We start from the raw sequence: 19,138 nt of genomic DNA, 5'->3' as shown, positions 1-19,138 counted from the left end.
AGGGGTGAGAGGCAGAAGGGAGGTTCAAGAGGGAGGGGACATATGTATACCTATGGCTGAGTCATGTTGATGTGTGGCAGAAACCAACACAACAGTGTAAAGCAGTTATCCTTCAATTAAACATAAACAATAAAAGAAACAGATTCAGTCTCTGATACCAGAGGACAGTACTGTCAAGCAATTTTGTAGACAACCTTTTGTGTAAGTCCCTACTTTCAGTCCTAAGAGCCTCAGCAAAGCAGCTATATAAAGCTCTCTGAAAACCAGGAAAGCAATGAGACACTTGTTTCCAATTCCTGCCACCAAGTGGTCAACTAGAAAACGTTTTTTTTGTCTGTGTGCGTGCGTGTGTGTACACATGGGGCATGAGTTTATAGAATGTGTTAGACACTCTACAAGAGTATTCTAATAAAAATCAGATTGCTGCCTCAGGTCATTTAAAAAATGTAGTCATTCAAAAGTGTGCACCACCCATATTAGGGATTGAAGTATAAATGTTAAGATGGTTATTTCTTAATCTGCTCTAACAGTCTTTCCTCCTTTTATTTCATCAATTCTTGATGTAAAAATGAAGAGCAGGAGGAAGCAACTTGTGTTGCCAACAAACACAACTTAACACGCTTCTGTCTCCCCAGAAAACAGAAAGGAAAAAAATGGGGATAGGGAAGAAAGTATTTAAATGGCAATACATATTTAAAAAAAATTTTTTTAAATTGAATGATAATTGCTTTACAGAATTAGGTTGTTTCCTGTCAAATATCAACATGAATCAGCTGTAGGTATACATATGTCCCCTCCCTCTGAACCTCCCTCCCGCCTCTCACCTCTTCCCACCCCTTTAGGTTGTCATAGAGCCCTGGTTTGAGTTTCCTGAGTCATAGAGCAAATTCCCACTGGGTATCTATTTTACATATAGTAATATAAGTTTCCATGTTACTTTCTCCATACATCTCACCCTCTCCTTCCTCCCCCTGCCATGTCCATAAGTCTGTTCTCTGTGTCTGCTTCTCCATTGCTGCCCTGCAAATAAATTCATCAGTACCATCTTTCTAGATTCCATATATATGTGTTAGTGTACAAGACTTATCTTTCTCTTTCTGACTGACTTCACTCTGTACAATAGGCTCTAGGTTCACCCACCTCATTAGAACTCAAATTAAATGGCAAGGTAAATTTAAGTCTCCTATGCTTTAAGAATTAATTGTAACCTACAGATAACTTATTCACTTAACAAATATCCACATGTCCCAGGCATGAGGATAGGGGCTGGGAGTGAAGTTAAATGTTATAGCTCCCCAGGAAGTTAAAAGAGTGTGACATGTGCAAACACAAGATACTGTGAGTACACACACAAGAGGAGCCTAGTCAGTCCTGGGAGGAAAGAAAATGTTTCCTGGTGGAAAGGTTTCTAAAGTGAGGTGAAGAGTCAGGCAGAGAGGGTGATAGGAATGGGGGATTTTCCAGGCAGTTAGCAAGTGCAAAATCAGGAGACCAAACATCACAAAGAGGGATGGAACACACACTGCTGGAAGCAAGACAAACACATTTCTCTGTGAATCAGATCCTTCCTACTAACATTTATCTTGTCGATTTTCAGCCAAAGACCCCTCATTTTTGGAGGACTTCTGACAAACAGGGTCGACTTTTACTTTACTTTGCTAGTCTCACAGTATTATGTTTGCTTGTCTTCTTCACCGGACTGTTATATCCGTGGGGAAAGTGAGACTGTATCTTCTTATACTGTGTTCTTACTGCTTACACTGGGTCTAACTAGGTACTCATTGAATGACTGAAGACTCTAATAAACATTCACAGAGAGATAACATAGTGTAGTGTGGTTAAAAGTTTCCTTGTCAAACTGCCTTGGTGTGAATTTTGCCTCATCAGTTATTGGCTGTGTGGACTTTAGGCAATTCCCTATCGGTAAAATGGGTATAATACATGACTACTGATGGTCCCAGGATTGTTACCAGGATTATATGATATAATGCATATCAAGTATCTGGCCCACAGGAAGTGCTCAACAGTGTTAGATATCAATCTTTATCTTACAAGTTAAAAAAGTTAGAAAGTTGCAACTTTGAGATATTTCCTCTATCATTCCATAATATAAAAATTTTACCTTCAATGTTAGAAATTCCTGGAAGGGAAACAGGTCTTAGCTGGACAGCTTTCTCAATCTGGTCTCCAAAAGACTGTGGGAATTTTGGCAATGTTGATGGCTGTGATGTGAAATTCTGTACTTGCTCTGTAACAAACAATATACAGTTTTAGTATTACCAGTCTGACATAAAATTAAACCAATATTGAAGGTCACTTTCAAACTTTAATATTTAAGCTTGAAGCTGTGGTCCCAACTGGATGCTCTTACAGTTCAAGTTAGCATTACACATGTTTAGAGGTTGAGAGTTCAAGCTGCAATGAGAAAAGCACTGGGGATTTGACATCGTAGGAACTCTGCTAAGAGCCTGATTTGAGGGTACGTGTCACCAGACCGGCTGTGCTGAAAGAACGCTACCATACAATTATGTAGCACAATGTCAGGGCAAGGCCTCCCACTGTACTTTTGTCTCCCACGTAAAAGAGAGTAACAGAAGTTGTATTGCTTTCCCCAAAATGAAAAATACTTGTGGGTGGGTAGAGGTCAAAACGAACATAATCTAGTGCCTTGGTTACATCATGAAGCAGCACCAGCAGAGGTTGACGCAACTGCTAATATTGATTAGGTTATGTCCCTGCCTAAAGTCAAAGGCCCTTCCAACCCAATGATCCCACATTATTACTTGTTAATGGCTTTTCAGGAGGACTAATATTTAAGTAAATTTTATGCACTTACAGAAATGAAGACTCCCGTAAACAACATTTAGGGCTGGTTTAATACACACTATGACAGTAATGTTTCTGCCTATAATTGGATGCAGACAGCATGGAGAAGTCTATTTCCAGCTAAACATTACCCATTCTTCCCTTAATAGACTGGAGTACAAATCATGTGCAAAATGGGCTTTTTCTAAATGAAAGCAAAGTGTAGCAGCTTCAACTCGGTGCGCTCAGGCATCATTCACTCTGTGCCATCAGTCCTGCCAGAACACCTTTCCCCATTCCCCGTGTGGGAGGCGAGCTGCCCAAGCCTGCGTGAAATATTCAGAAGCCAGTCCTGAATATCTTACCTTCATTGGCAGTCTCTGGAGGCCTGCTGCTCTCAGGTTTGTTTGTGAGAGCACTTATTAGCTGCAGCTTCTCTCTAAGCTTAGATACCTGAGAATCTGAACTATCTTCTTTCTGTCCAAAACAAAGATAACAGAAGATTTAAGGCACGAGGAGGACCTCATCTGATTCTTCATGATATTCCCAAAGCCTAGTTAGCCTGTAGCTCTTGACCCCAAACAGGCTCTCTCTGAGGGCAATGAAGGAATGAATCAATAATTACTAGAGACATCTTTAGTACTCAGTGTTGATGAGGGCTGGGCTGGATTTGAGCTTAGACCATTCAGGGAACATTATGCCACAGATGATCTGATTCGCCGTGTGCACTTGGCAGCTGGGGAAGGCGTGCACATGCCAGCAGTAAAGGAATGCACACTTGCTCAGGTGCCTTCATGACACCCAGTTCCGAAATGGGCAGGATCCTGTTGTCTAGGAACTATTTCATAGTAACTAAATAATTTTTCTGAGTCGCTTACTTTACCTGTGACTATACCACTTTAGGCAGAATTTCATGCTCTTATCACCTTTAAAAAAAAAAAAAAGCAACCAGACCACAAGTATTCCCTTGGTCTGCCTTCTCGTCCCCCATGGTAACTATTCAACTGGTGGCAGGAATTGTTAGGAACATGAAAGAATTATAGTATTTCTAATTCAAGGCCTTACTTGTATCTTAAAAAAAAAAACAACTCCCCCCCCCAACCCACCCCGGCTCTGTCTCATTCCTAGATGATATAGTGGCATATAAAAAATACAACTAATTATAAAAAGAGAGAAGTCTGGTTTCTGTGAGGTCAGTTTCTAACTGCATAGGCTAGTTTGAAAGGTCCTAATCCTATGTCTAATTACAATATTGACCACTACATGTTTCTTTCATTCAACATATATTTACTTCTCTCCTATCCTTATTCTACACTAACAGTTACTGTAGAGTAGAAGGAAATGGTTACTGTATAGTAGAAGTAATCTTGCCTGGGAAATCCCATGGACAGAGGAGCCTGGCCAGGTTACAGTCCATGGGGTCACAAGAGTCAGACACAACTTAGCGATGAAACCACCACCATGGATCACTCTGAGTTTATATAGGGAGTCAGAATATGGATATATATAGCTAAAACAAGGTACTAAATGCTTAAATAATTTATGGCAAGGAGAAATTGCATTTTGCTAGGATGCTTAGATGAGGCAGCACTAAGACATTGGGGTAACAGTTAAAAATCACAAAGTGTTGGAAAGTAAAACCAAAAAATTCAGGCAAAAATGTGTACTAGCTCTTATTTATTCTGATATTTACTATTAAAATCTGAACTGTTGTTGAAATCACTACTATTTTCCAATAGTAACCACCTGTTACTTTTTTTGTGCTCAACATTTTTATCTGGATCTTAAATTTCTCTTGTTATTCTCTAGGTGAAGTTCAAATTTTTTTTGGTAGTAGCAATTAGAAAACCCAACAAAAACCTAGCTTTTAAAGCACTAAAATCTTAATATATGTGATTTTTATCTAGATAATAAACAAAACTGTTAAGAACAAGTATAGATGGAAAGCATTACACTGAAAATTGTCTGATATATGGTTCATTTCCAAGTTCATTTCCTGTGAACTCACATCCTTGAGCTTATCAAATGCAATGTACATATAAAATGATATTTTAGTCACTCAGTCACGATCTTCCTGGCTTTTCCTTTATCTTAACCCAGGTCTTATAATACTAATATTACACAATACTCTAATCACAGAGAATGTTGAAAACACCCTTTCCTTCTGGGGATATCAAAATATCAGATTGTTTGTCTTATCTAGACAATATATCTAGGAGAAAGGAAAAATGGGAAGGTATAAGGTGGAGGGAACTGGCTGAAGCTTAAAAGGACTTTATATGCACTGAGACTACAATCTTTTCTCCCCTCTTCCATTGCCCCAAAGACTGTAATCTTAACAACAAGAAATAATTTTTAGTTTAGATACCATTTTTTGATAATTTATGCCTCTGTTCCCCATCAACAGTACAGAGAACTTACTGTTTTAGCTTAAAAGTCCCTCCCTTAGGGAAGTCTTCCTGTTCTGTTAACACTCTGTGATATCCTATACTTTTCCTCTGTAGCACTTATATTTCACTCAATTATATGTTAATGATCTTTTGATTGATGGACTTTTGAGTTCTACCACAAGAGTGGTCACATGTCTATCCTGCTCACTGTGGTCATCCCAGCTTCTAGCAGAGAGCTGGGCATGGGGCAGGTGCCTGATAAAAGTATTTACTTATTTACTAATATACTAATTACTGTGTCTTGAAGTTTCAGCAAAAAAGAATGAAGTGCTCCCTTTGAGAAAGAAGCAGATGCCTATGCATTTACTCTTACCTCAGAGAAAGCCTCTTATTATTTACCTTTATGCCCCGGGATTTTACTGACTCTATTCTATTGGTCACTTGATGCAAAGACTCTCTCTTCAGAGTGGCAGCTCTATCATTCACCTTAAAGGGTAAAAGGAACACAATGAGAGAAGATTAAAGGAAAACATGAAAACTTAAGCAACGTTTAGGACTTTTTAAACAAAGTTGCCAAACTTAGGGTCTCAGAACACTCAACAGAAATACCAGAAGGAGAATAAGAGGAGAGGGAGAGAGGTTTTAGAGAGACAAAGCTGAAACTGGTGTTTCTAGTTGTTTCCATCACAAACTTCAAAAAGTGAGAGAACTTTAACCCAAAACCATGCTAGGTATGATTCAGTTGGAAAAAACAGTAGGACAGATGGTACTATTGGCAATTTCCTTTTCTAGAGAGAAATAGAGTGGGGAGCGGAGGGACAGTATGGGGAGCTTTAGGGCTGGTGAGTTTTCACAAAAAGCCTTGAAAAACAATCTTCAAGGGCTAATACTCATCAAATCACCCCAAATTCCTAGCCTACCGTCCTTAGTTTAGCTAAGTTCAAAAGGGCTTTTTGAAAGAAGGCTCCTTTAATCTTCACAGCTTTGTAGTAAATTACATACCCCTGGAAAGGAGGAGGAAGAACAGGTTCTCCTCCTCTAATCTCAAAGCCAAGGCCAGGCAACTTGCCAAGGCTGCACCGTGGCAGAGCCAGTTCAAAGGTTGTTTGCTATGTGCCAGAGCTGACGTTACTTGTGGGCTTTCTTCCAGCTTTGGCAGTTACTTGATTTACAGTACAATGTCCTATATTTGGTTTCTATTTCTACATATGCCTATGCCTTTGCTGTATGAAATTTTTAAGGGTGGGGCTTGCAGCTATTAAAAAATAATCCACATGGATTTCAAACAGTGCATGTGTGAAAGGTGGTTTTTTAAAAAAGAAAAGAAAAAAAAAAAACCCTCACCATTTTATTTGCAATAACATAAAAACCAGTAAACCATACAATCTGTCAGCATCAGTGACTCAGTACATCATTCGGGCTCCTCTTGTGTAAAATGAGAGGATGGACTCAATGATCTCTTTACAGGAGGAGGTGGTCTGACCTGATGTGTCTTAAACAGCTTTCCTGACATTTTCTGCAATGTCAGATGAAGACTGAAACAGGACAAGTCTGAAAGCCTAGTTTGGGCTTAAAAAAACAACAAGATTCTCTAGTTATTGTCACTGTCATTGTTCTCACCCTTAATAACTTTTTCTTTAAGTCTTGATTTGTTTTTTTTTTTAAATTTTGCTGTGCTGAGTCTTACCCATGGCATGTGGGATCTAGTTCCCTGACCAGGGACTGAACTGGGGGCCCCTGCATTGGAAGCATGGCATCTTAGCCACCAGGAAAGTCCCAAACTGAAGTATAGTTGATTTACAGTGTTGCATTAGTTTTCAATTTACAACAAAGTGATTACATTTCATGTACATATATTTTTTTCCAGACTTTTTTCCATCTTAGTAACTTAAAATGAAAAGATCAAGAAGACTTTCCTTGGAAATATGTGCTGGAGCTTCCCTACCAGATGAGTCACCAGCAACACAAAAGGAGGCTTATCATCTTTGCCAATAACTTGTGGGGAGGTCTTGGCAAGCAATTGGACCTCTCCACATCTCCCTTCCAAATCAGGACTAACACCGTCTGTACTATTCACATCACAGAGCTAGTGTAAGGATTAGAGGAGACAGGATTAAGCACAACACAAACGTGGAGCCTCTCAAGTATGCCAGAGGTCGGTGTCTGAAAAGGTGGTGGAATGTCATCCATGTACAGACAAAACACACTGCAACAGAGAACATGTCAAAAAGAGGGGAAGAGGCTTACCATGCTGGAGGACAGGTTCGCTTGCTTTTCCACCTTGCTCACAGCAACCAGATCTCTTTCTATCAAGTTGACTCTCTGGGTAAGATTACTGATGGTCTCATTCATCCCCTCGAGTTTAAGATCATTCTGTCTCTGGTACCCCACTCGGGCATTATTTACTTCTTCTAAAAAGCTGTGAAGGTACAGGATATCCTAGAGTGGAAATAAATCAAGTTATGGAATCCAGCTAAAGACATGTACTAGATAAGCAGGGAAGCAGCAGTGAACAACCCTTATTTTGTCAAGTTACTTAAGTGAACTCCTTTCCCTGCTCTAGACCATCGACTGTCTGTCTCTGCTTTGTCCCTCCACTCTGAATTGCTCCGTTGACTCCCTCTGGAATTATCTGACCTCAGTTAGACAGGAGCAGGAAAGAGGGAAGCGACTACCCACATGCTTCACTCTCTGGTCCTAGAAAGCTGAGAGCTTGGAAATTGATTTCCCAATGTTTACCTCACCTGCTGGTGAGAAAGCTTGCTGGGTTATTAACTGAAATGCTCATTAACCTAATTTGTCAGAACGAAACCACCATCGGAACAATACCAATTACTGAATTGGCTCATGTAGCAAAACCACAACAGGTAGTGCATTATTTAGTATAAGATTCAATTATTTTTATTGACATTCTCCAGTACTGATTGCTATTTAAAAAGGAATGATGACTACAGGCTTTACAGGGCATTAAACTCAGTACAGGAATTCTTCTTAGTGAAGATTTCTTTATTCTCTTTAATGTGATTCTGAACTCAATATCCTCTTCCCTCCTCTGGTCTTTAGTCTTCAGAAACTCTTCATTTTCAAGGATATGCTTTCTACTGTTCTGAACTGTGACTCAAAACAGCTATCATTTTAATCTACTATTCACCCATCTTTAATTTGTCCAGACTGCAATTTTTCAAAAACAGTTTCAGGATAATCTGGTCACTCTATGACTTTCAAGATGTAAAAAGGAATACTCCACTGATGGACATGCAGGGGAAAAAAATGCAGTGTGCCAAGGAGACAAGCAGCATGTTGGATTCCTGACAGAGTCACACGTACCCTCTCTCTGCTTAGCTCTCAGGCAGGCAAATGTGTGCAAGAGATGCCTACTGAGGGACCACAATGTGGAGCCCACACTACGCAGGTCACCTTCAGATTATAGTGTGGTCACAAGGGAGTAAACCAGAGTCAAAAGTACCTGTTTCAAATTTTCACTGTGGGTTTTATTATCAAGTTCAGATATAGCAGAAGGTGATGGAATGATCTGGTTGCTTCCATTGCTCTCCTTCAAGGTGTGCTGATTCTGTTAACAGGAACAGAGGTTGGTATAGGCAATGAGTACTAATAATAACTACATCTACTTATTCATCAGGGATGGCCCTGGAACATTTCAGCTTCTCACAGGGGCATTCACAGATTAATCAACAATTATTTCCTGAAAGCCTTAGTGTGATCAGTCCTGTGCTAGGCCGGAGGGCACCAGGTACTTCTGGGGAGGCCTGGCCTAAAGCCTGGACTGGATCAGCAGCACCCAGACTACATCAGGGACCTGAGGTCCTGTTTCTTAGCCTCAGAATGAGAAACTGAGAATGAACTCCCTTAAAACTAGGTCTTCTCTCCTAGTTCCCTTTATTCTCAGAGAAACTACAGAACCACTAAATCTCCCAGGACCAACTCAGTCTGAACCTGGTTAGTGTCACCATTTTCCCAGGACTAAAGAGACTTGTACATTCAAAGAACAGCCAGTCACGGGACCACTGGCTTTGGGCACTGAGCAACATGATCAACCATGCACACCACTAACTTCTCAGTTTGTACAGCACGTGCCAAGAGTTATGTCTGAAGGTTACCCTTTCTTTCTCATCCCATTCCCAGTGCTCAGGACTCTTTCTGAAGAGACTGAACTATGACATGTTTATATACACTTTTCCCAGAAAATGTCTGTATGGCTTATTCAGCAGTAGGATTACCACTGGCAACCATGGAAGTTTAAAAGATGCAAATTTAATGACAAGAGTATGCAACTGGCCAAAATAAATTGTTTTCCTTGAAATCTGAAATCCTAGACATTGTCAACTCTGCTTCTATAATAATCAAATGGTAAAAATAAAGAAAAGGAGAGGAGGAGAAAAAAATAATCCCATGGTTCTATAAAGTATAAAGTATTTTAGAAAATAACTACTTTGAGAAAATGTTCAAGCTATTAAAATAATAATAATAATTATTATTATAAAGCTGTTAGGTTAGAGAAGTCTTTATTATTATGGATCACACAATTACAGGGCAGAGCTAGAATTAGAATCCAGGGTGTGTGGACACCCAGATCAAGGCTTTTTCTTCTGGGTCAGCCCCACTAAATGAAAATGACGAGTACTTGTTCTGAAGAAAATGAAAAACCCTCCTTTCCAGAGCTCTAATATAGTCCAGGTCTCCTTGGTACAAACTGCTCAGTTTAAACTTGAAACTCCAAAGCTTGAAAACAACATGCAGGGGAGATCTAGAAATTGGTGGAGAAGCTAGGGAACTTTTGTGTGTCTTGAACCATCCTGATTTCACGTATGGATAACTCTTCTCTCTGGCAGGACAGTGAGGGCTTTGCCATTCTTTTTCAACCTTCATAAACCTTTCGTGGAGCTGAGTATCCATTAGGAGATAAATTAAAGCTTCTGAAGGACTGAGACAGCTTACATTGGTACAGCATTAAGAGAAATTTGAAAGCAATTCCTGAACACTGCAGGGGTTTTCCTTTTGTCTCAGTTATCTGTTGCTGCATAACAAATCATCCCCAAACTTGGTGGCTTAAAACAATTGTTTACTATTTCTCCTGATTCTGTGGGTTGACTGGGCTCAGAGCGGGTGGGGCAGCGTTCTGCTTCACATGGCACCGGCTGAGGTCATCCATGCACCTGTAATCTGACTGGGAGACTGGCTAAAGCTGGAACACCCAAGCTGGCCTTTCACCCTCTGGAGCTCCTCTTTGCTTGGCCTCTAATCATTCCAACAGTCTAAGAGCCCTGCCCCAACTCCTGATCCACGGAAGAGTGAGAAATAAGCCAGTGTTGTTTTAAGCCACTAAGTTTTAGGGTGATTTGTTATGTAGCAATAAATAAGACACTTCCTCACCCCCTTTCCTTCTTTTCCATTTTATTTCTGACACATTCCACTCTGAGAATGGCATCTTAGTGCTGTACCTCCTTCACCACATTTGCGAAAGAGTCGGCTTTTCCTATCTAACTTAGTTTACAGATTATAGAAAAATCAATAAACACTGCCTATTGTATATTTTAAAAAGGTGCCTAGTGTGGTCTGTTTAGATAAGTGGAAAGTTAGTATCACATGATAACACAGAAAACGGCAAGTGGGAGTGTGCTGACTTTCCCTAGCATTTGTAGATTTCCTTACCATGTCGCTCTGTAGTAGCTCCACCGTTTTCTTGTGTTCATCCACAGTCTTCTGTATTGCCTCCACAGCAAGATGGACACTATTTAAAGTGTTGCCAATGGAAGCTACACTCTGAACAGAAACATGGAGTAGGGTCGGTGTTTTTTCCTTTTTGAAATTTTTAATAGCTTTATTAAGACACAACTGATATACAATAAACTGAACATATTTAAAATATATAACTTGCTAAATTTTCACACACACACACACACATCTGTGAAACCATTACTGCAATCAAGATAATAAACATCAATCACCCCCAAGTTTCCTCACATCCCTTTGCAATTCATTCCTCCCCACTGCCAGGCAACCACTGATCCATTTTCTATCACTACCTATCTATTTATCTATATACCTATATATGTCAGTTTGCATTTGCTGGAATTTTATATAAATAGAACAGTGAGTGAGCATGTACTTTTTTTTGTTGTTCTGGTATGGTTTCTTTCACACAGTATAATTATTCTGAGATTTATATACACTGTAGCTACTCAGCATGTTGTTGAGTAGCATTCCACTGTATGGATACATCACAGTTTATCTCCTGACCTGTTGATGGCCACTTAGGTTGTTTTCAACATTTGATTATTACAAATAAAGCTGCTATGAACATTCACATACAAGTCTTCATGTGGGCATATGTTTTCATTTCCCTTCATTATATGTCTTCCTGTCATCACAATACTTAGGAGTGAATGTCTGATCATATGGTATGTATTCTTAACTTGTTTATTCCATCTCTCATCAATACTAGTATCCTCAGTCTGTTCTTTGCTAGTCATTCTAGTGGGAGTGCAGTGGTATATCATTGTGATTTTACATTAAACACTGACCTAATGGAGGATTATTTCAAATATCTTCAGACTATGAATTCCATGTAGCTTGTGGTGACACAATTAACCAGAAACTACACACACACACACACACACACACACACACACACACACACAATTTTCATAGAGGAAAGCCAGAGCTTTCCTAAGGAAAAAAAAAAAAATACGAGTTTATAAACCTGGGACTCATAGGTAAAGTTCTCCCACAAACTGTCTCTATCAAGCCCCGCAGGCAGGTGACCAGAGGTAACATGGTAGATTGCCACTCTCAGAAGAAAATGATGACTTCTGAGTAAAAATAGGTGGAGCTATTTTGGGCTTTGGGAAACCCAACATTGCAGAGATGAAGAGAAAATTTCATTTGGCAGCATGTTTTCTTCTGCTTTAGAATCCCATCAGTAACTACTGAGTAGAGTTTGATATGGGTAGTAGCTTATTTGCTTTCATTATGTGTAAGGAGCCCAAGTGGATTGGGGATTTAGGAATATAATTCAGAAACTGTCTTTTTAAAAGCAGCTTGTTCTAAAGGATCATACCAAAGAGTGTTACTAATTTGGTAGGTTTTGGCCTTTCATTAAGATATACTGACAATTTTATAGTGTCCCATTAGTATTTTTAACCAAGGGTATTTTTATTATACCGATAGCCAGTCAGGAATCCAAGAGAAAAAGAAATGTCATTTTTAACATTAAAAAAAAAATTACAAGAGATACATTGAAGTTAGGTTTTTGAGATGACTTACCACTTCAAAACTGAGCCACTTGTAATAAAAGTAGTGCCTGACATTATAAATGCACAGGATTGCAAGGAGACAACAGGCTGGGCAGAAGTCTCTGAGCAGGGATGTTATCTATACAAGCTCTGTTGTTACAGAAGCTACAAGCATTCAAAGACATCCACTGTTAGAGAATCCTCACTGACTGGATGTATGAGCCCATCAGGATGCAAAAAGATAGTAAGCTCTTGTTTAAGATTTTTTTTTAAGGAAACAGCTGACAGCACCATGTGAACTCTATAGCAAAACCCTGAAACTAGTATTCTCACCAACTGCAAAGTGCCTGGCACATACTGGAGGAAGCCCCACAAATATTTATTGAATTAATGAATGTGAAAATAAACCAATTTCCTCTTCGAATGCGAGACTGCCAGAGTTGCTTCTGTATTGAAGGCTACAGAGGCCTCCTTTTTCCCCACTTGGCCTTTGGAACAATGGCAAAAAGAATCTGGTCTCATCTGGTCCCTATTTTTTTTTTTTTTTTTAAGTTGTAAGCAGATGACCATATTGGACAAATAGCAGACTATAGAGACTGTGCACACACAGTGGTGTGGCTGTAAAAGTTTTGTTTCTGGCTTAGGAATTTCTCATTCCTTGCTGCAAACAATTTATACGTTTATAGAGGGTGGAGAAGGCGATGGCACCCCACTCCAGTACTCTTGCCTGGAAAATCCCATGGATGGAGGAGCCTTGTAGGCTGCAGTCCATGGGGTGGCGAAGAGTCAGTCGGACATGACCGAGTGACTTCCCTTTCACTTTTCACTTTCATGCACTGGAGAAGGAAATGGCAACCCACTCCAGTGTTCTTGCCTGGAGAGTCCCAGGGACCGGGGAGTCTGGTGGGCTGCTGTCTATGGGGTTGCACAGAGTCGGACACGACTGAAGCGACTTAGCAGAGGGTAGTGTGGGGCTCCCCTGGTGGCTCAGTGGTAAAGAATCCACCTGCCAACGCAGGAGACACAGGTTCGATTCCTGGGTTGGGAAGATTTCCTGGAGAAGAAAATGGCAACCCATTCTAGTATTCTTGCCTGGGGAATCCCATGGACAGAGCAGCCTGGTGGGCTACAGTCCATGGGGTTGCAAAAGAGTCAGATACAACTTAGCGACTAAATAATAACAACAACAACAAAAACAGGAGCCTGGTACATAATCAAATCAAATTCCTTACATGTTGACTTTTAAAAGTCAAAGATTCTAGATTTGATACCCATTGTCTGGGGTTTTCTGCTCCAGAATCTCTTCTTTCATTTCCTGCCCCATGGCCTCATTTTGCTTGTGTGCCCTCTTTTCCTTCCATTCCCAACCCATTCTCCCCACCCAGGTCTAGAGATCCTCACATATTCTTCATTTGGTTGGTCACTGACTCTTGCTCTCGGCCTGAATCCTAGGGATCAAGTAAACAGAAATTCTAAAGTACTGTTTGCCTAGGGCCTAGAGTCTAGCATACATACTGAAGAGTGATTTGCTTAGAGGGTGTGCCCCTTCACCTTTATAAAATAAAATATACTGTTTTCTAAAATGCTTTTTACCAATTTATACTCTCAGCAGGAGTGTTCGAAAGTTTTCTTTGCACCACATCTTTGTCAACATTTATCATATCCCAGAATTTTATTTGTACTTCTCTAAATCTTTTTTTTTTAACCACAACCAATAAAAACACAGACACCAAAGACACCTCTCTTTCTCAATTATGGAAAATAAGAGCAATTTAGGGCAACTCTCATGTACAATTGTTCTGCTTTCATAAAGACACTGTGGATGATGAACCGAAAAGGCAAGTAATGAAAAGCAAACCCACACATGTTAACATAAGAGTCCCAGCAAAGCACTCCTGGGATTTGGAAAGCCAAATAAAATGGTGTGAATCCATATAAACCATAGTTAACATCACCTGTTGCAAATTAAAAGCCCAAGTAACCACACCAAAACAGAGATATCTTAAACTCTGCTACTGTCTTCTTGGAGTAGCTGATTTCAAATACCAGCCTTTCAAAGAAAATTTGCAAGAAGGTAGAATTATAGTTGGTTAATTTCAGTATCTATACACAGCACTTACCTTCTGAAGTCCTTCTACAGTGGCAGGCAGGCTAATTAAGTCTGCAGCTGACTTGACATTGGCTTTGAGGTGGTTTACTGCAGAAGTCAGCAGAGAAATCTGAAAGGAAGTGAGTAATAAACAATGAAAACAGAATCTGTAGAACAAATGATCGCTTCACACACACTGCAGTTGATGAGGATTGTCAAGGCACCTTTGGATGCCATGTGATTCTGCAATCCAGACATTCTGTCCTATCAGCTCACAGAAACAGAGGAACTCTGTGGAGTACCTTGGATAGACCTGAGGTGTGGAAGACACCAATAATACCCCTTCTCTCCTGGCCAGGCCAAAGAGGGAAAGGCAGGTATTATTCTTTACCCGACTCTTGGCAGCTACAAGATCCAAAAATCTTAAATTACCCAAAAGATGCAGTGGTTATAATACAACCCTTAAACAACTGTACAGGAAGAAAGCTGATGATCAAGGACCTCTGAAAGATTTCATTTTGATAAAAAATACCACCTCAGTTACTTACTGAACTTTTGTTCCTACCCAAGTGGGAACATAAAGTAAAAGCTCATCATCACAAAATATAATCGACAGGAACTGAACCTGACAACTTGAATGGCACTTTCAACTACCTGGGGATTTAGTTTTGGTTTAACAATGTGATTAATATTTCAAACTCAATTGCTCAACCAAAGCACTATTTTGGACCCTGAAGGGGCTCAATAAATATCCACTAACTTGCTGGCTGACTGATAGACTGAATGTATTAAAATAGGAGTTGAATCAAAATAAAATGTATCTTCCCTTCTGTGATTTAGGGATAAAATTCTAAATAGCTGTACTTCTCTCTTGAATGAGGACTGGGGGAACCTGTGTAATATGCCATTTCAGGTTGCAGAGATCATACTCCAACAACTGCAATGTAGCTGAAGATGCAGTTCCACACTGCTTTCCTGTCCCAAATTCAAGGATGAGGACACAGACCTACCAATAGCAATTATATTCAGAGTGGCCTCATAGAGTAATCAAGGAAGGTTCTGGTCACTTGTGACATGCCTAACCCTGTGGTAGGCATAAATCTGACCCCTTATTCTTTTCTTCAACACATATCTGACACCTTCTCTGTGCCCAAAACTGCGGAGAAAGTAGCAAACAAGACCATGAGGTTTTGCTCTCATGGAGCTTACATCCTGGTAGAAAGGTGATAGAAGAACAAAGAAAAAAGGTATTAGATAATAACAACTACTATGTAAAGTATTTAAAGAGAGCTCCTGCAGTGAGCAGCAGCATGTTCTGAACAAGGGAGTGCAGTGGGGAGCCCTGGAGCTTTTCTCCCTCTTTCCTTTTATGAGGGATATGTTCAGGGGTGTCAGACCATTTTCCTTTCATTCATCCTCTCATTCATTCGTGCGTGCTGAGTCACAGTCATGTCCAACTATTTGTGACCCCATGGACTGCAGCCTGCCAGGCTCCCCTGCCCATGGGATTTTCCAGGCAAGAATAGTAGAGTAGGTTGCCATTTCCTACTCCAGGGGATCTTCCTGACCCAGGGATCAAACCTGGATCTCCTGTGCTTTCTGCATTAGCAGGTGGATTCTTTACCACTGAGTCACCAGGGAAGCCTTCTCATTCATTCATTCCTGCAACAAATATTTATCGAGCCCTGTTTTATTCCAGTGGTAAACAACACAGATGTCAGTGATCATTGGTGTTTACATTTTAGTGCAAAGAGACATAGAATTTCATATAAGAAAAATATTTAGATAGTGGGATGCATTAGAGGAAAATTAAAATAAAGTGACTTGATGAATGACTGGGTAGCTACTTCAGCCTGGACTATCAGAGAAGGCCTCTATTAGAAGATGAAATTTAAGATTAGATACAAATAAGGAATTAACCAGCCAGATCAAAAGAAGTACATTTCAGGCAAGTGGGAATTGATAGGTCCCGGTGAGGGGAAGGCTTGGCATATTTGGAGGTTAGAAAGAAGGCCTAGGGGCAGGAGCAAAAATGAGTGAGAAAAGGAGAGGGAGAGGGGAGGGGAAGAAAGGGGAAGATGGAGAGGTAGAGGTAGGGGAGAGGGATGGAGATGAAGGTACCATTAAAGAAACAAGTACTAAATGTGACACCAAATAAAGTCTGAGAAAAGACTATCACTGCGGGCTGAAAGCAACAAGCTTCACTGAAGCAGGACTCAATCAGACTCCGCCAGAGAAGTAAGAGTTTTATATATAGAATTAATCAGCTTTCCTTTCTAGGTTAGAAGGGTGAGTGTGGCATCAGTGAGTAAGTAGGAAGCAACAGCAAGAATACTCCTCCTTCACAGCATTTCTCAAAGTGACAATGATTTATTTATGTGTGTGATTTTAAATTAAGGTTTCTCTCCTCCACTAGACTGTAAGCTCCATGTCATCTAGGACGACCTCTTTTTTATTTTCCATAACACACCTGGCACAAAGATAGGTATTCGGTAAGTGTCTACCAAATGAATGAATGGCTAAGAATGAACACTCTGTGGCTGAGATGGACACTGAGAAGGCGAGTCTGAGCAGAGCAGAGGGCGGAGGCTAGTAAGTAGACATAAAATTACATAAGTGTGAACTAATTTTCCTCACTGGGAGTATGGTATAACAACAACCATCTCATAGGGATGTGTGATGGTTTTAAAATATGTCCACACATTCTTTGATGGTCCTCCCTCCAAGAGGTGGACACTAATTCCCTTCCCCTTGAGTGTGGCCTGCACTTGTGACTCATTTTTGGTCCACAGAATAAAGTGCAAGTGACAATGGGCAACTTTGGACACTAGGTCATAAGAAAGCAGTAAGTCTTCCTTTTTGTTCTCTCTTAGACCACTTGCTCTGGACAAGCCAGCTGCCATGTTGTAAGAACACCCAAGCAGCTCCATGGAGAAGCTGTGATGAGACAAATTGAGAACTCCTGCCAAGAGCCCTGCGACTGAGGATACTTCAGTCCCAGTCAAGCCTTCAGATGATGCGGCCTTGATACTATATTTTAGCTGCAACCTTAGATCCTCGCCAGAGCAACTCAAATAAGCTGCTTCCAAATTTCTGACCCAGAAAAACTGTGAGATGATAAATGTGTGTTTTAAGTCATCAAGTTTTGGGACAAATGTAATACAGCAACAGATAACTAATACAGGCTATGAGGATTAAATGAGATAACTAGAACTCTTAGCATAGTAACTGATACAAACAAAATACCAAATAAATGTTAGTTCCTTAATAATGAAATTTAATAAACACTTAAATATGGAATTCTCCATAAGTGTTCCAAAATATTCAGACAAATCATCAACATTCCAACTTTATCCATTTAAAAATAAAATGAGTGAGAAACCTCAGCCCCAGAGAGATACTCGCAGCAAACCACAAACTCTTAACAGCAATTACATCAAGGAGGTTTTAACCATGCCTTTAAAAAGGTATGAATAATATTGACGTCTGAAAAGCATATAAGGAAACAGGTATTCTCATGCATTGTTAATGGAAATGTAAATTGGAGACACTTGTTAGATGGTTATCTAGCAGCATCTGTCGCAACTTGAAATGTTTATACCCTTTAATCCAGCAACTTCATTTCTAGAAACATCTATCCTAGAGGTTACTTGCTTAATCAAAATGAAGAAAATACCTAGGAATAAATCTAAGGAGGTAAAGGACCTGTACTTGGAAAACTATCAGACACTAATAAAAGAAACAGAAAATGACATAAACAGATGGAAACATATATTGTGTTCATGGATTGGGAAAAAAATCAATCATTGTTAAAATCACCATACTACCCAAGGCAATCTATAGATTCAATGCAATCTGTATTAAAATATCAATGGCATTCTTCACAGAATTAGAACAAATAATTTTATATGGAAACACAAAAGACCTCAAAAAGTGAAAACAATCTTGAGAAAGAACAGAACTACAGGCATCATGCTCCCTGATTTCAAACTATACTATAAAGCCACAGTAATCAAACAGTATGGGATTACTGGTACAAAAACAGACAAATAAATTAGTGGAACAGACCAGAGAGCCTAGAAATGAACCCACCCTTATCTGGGCAATTAATCTACAGATAAATACTGCAAGACTATACAATGGGGAAAAGATAGCCTCTTCGATAAGTGGTGTTGGGAAAACTAGACCGCTACATGAAAAAGAATTGAACTGGACTACTCTCTCACACCATGCACAAAAAAGATCTGAAACTGTAAAACTTCTACAAGAAAACATAAGCAGTAAGCTCTTTGACACTGGTCTTAGTAATATTTTTTTGAATCTATCTCCTTAGGCAAGAGAAACAAAAGCAAAAACAAACAGGACTTCATCAAACTAAAATGCTTTTACACAGTGAAGGAAACTATCAACCAAATGAAAAGGGATTCTACTGAATGAGAGAAGTTATCTGCAAACAGTATATCTGACAAGGAATTAATACCCAAAATATACAAAGAGCTCATACAATTCAACACCTAAAAAAAAACCCAAATTAAAATATGGGCAGAAGATCTGAACAGATTTTTTTCCAATGAAGACAGGCACATGAAAAGATGTTCAAC

General features: G+C 39.7%; 1 protein-coding gene across 1 annotated transcript in view; it reads right to left on the bottom strand.

Moving 5' to 3' along the window:
• The window catches only part of EFCAB14 (EF-hand calcium binding domain 14), a 38,449-nt gene that overhangs the window by 4,876 nt on the left and 14,435 nt on the right, over window positions 1–19,138 (bottom strand). The window contains exons 4-10 of the mRNA XM_040231242.1: window positions 14,569–14,667; window positions 10,866–10,976; window positions 8,662–8,766; window positions 7,443–7,634; window positions 5,595–5,681; window positions 3,171–3,282; window positions 2,123–2,248 (exon numbers count right to left, since the gene is read on the bottom strand). Coding sequence (XP_040087176.1) covers window positions 2,123–2,248; window positions 3,171–3,282; window positions 5,595–5,681; window positions 7,443–7,634; window positions 8,662–8,766; window positions 10,866–10,976; window positions 14,569–14,667 — 832 coding nt within the window. The remainder of the gene's footprint in view (window positions 1–2,122; window positions 2,249–3,170; window positions 3,283–5,594; window positions 5,682–7,442; window positions 7,635–8,661; window positions 8,767–10,865; window positions 10,977–14,568; window positions 14,668–19,138) is intronic.

Source organism: Oryx dammah, unplaced genomic scaffold (assembly GCF_014754425.2).
Source record: "Oryx dammah isolate SB20612 unplaced genomic scaffold, SCBI_Odam_1.1 HiC_scaffold_28, whole genome shotgun sequence".
NCBI classification, from domain to species: domain Eukaryota; kingdom Metazoa; phylum Chordata; class Mammalia; order Artiodactyla; family Bovidae; genus Oryx; species Oryx dammah.
The sequence above is the reverse complement of the archived record's forward strand: the minus strand, read 5'-3'. Positions and strand labels throughout refer to the sequence as shown.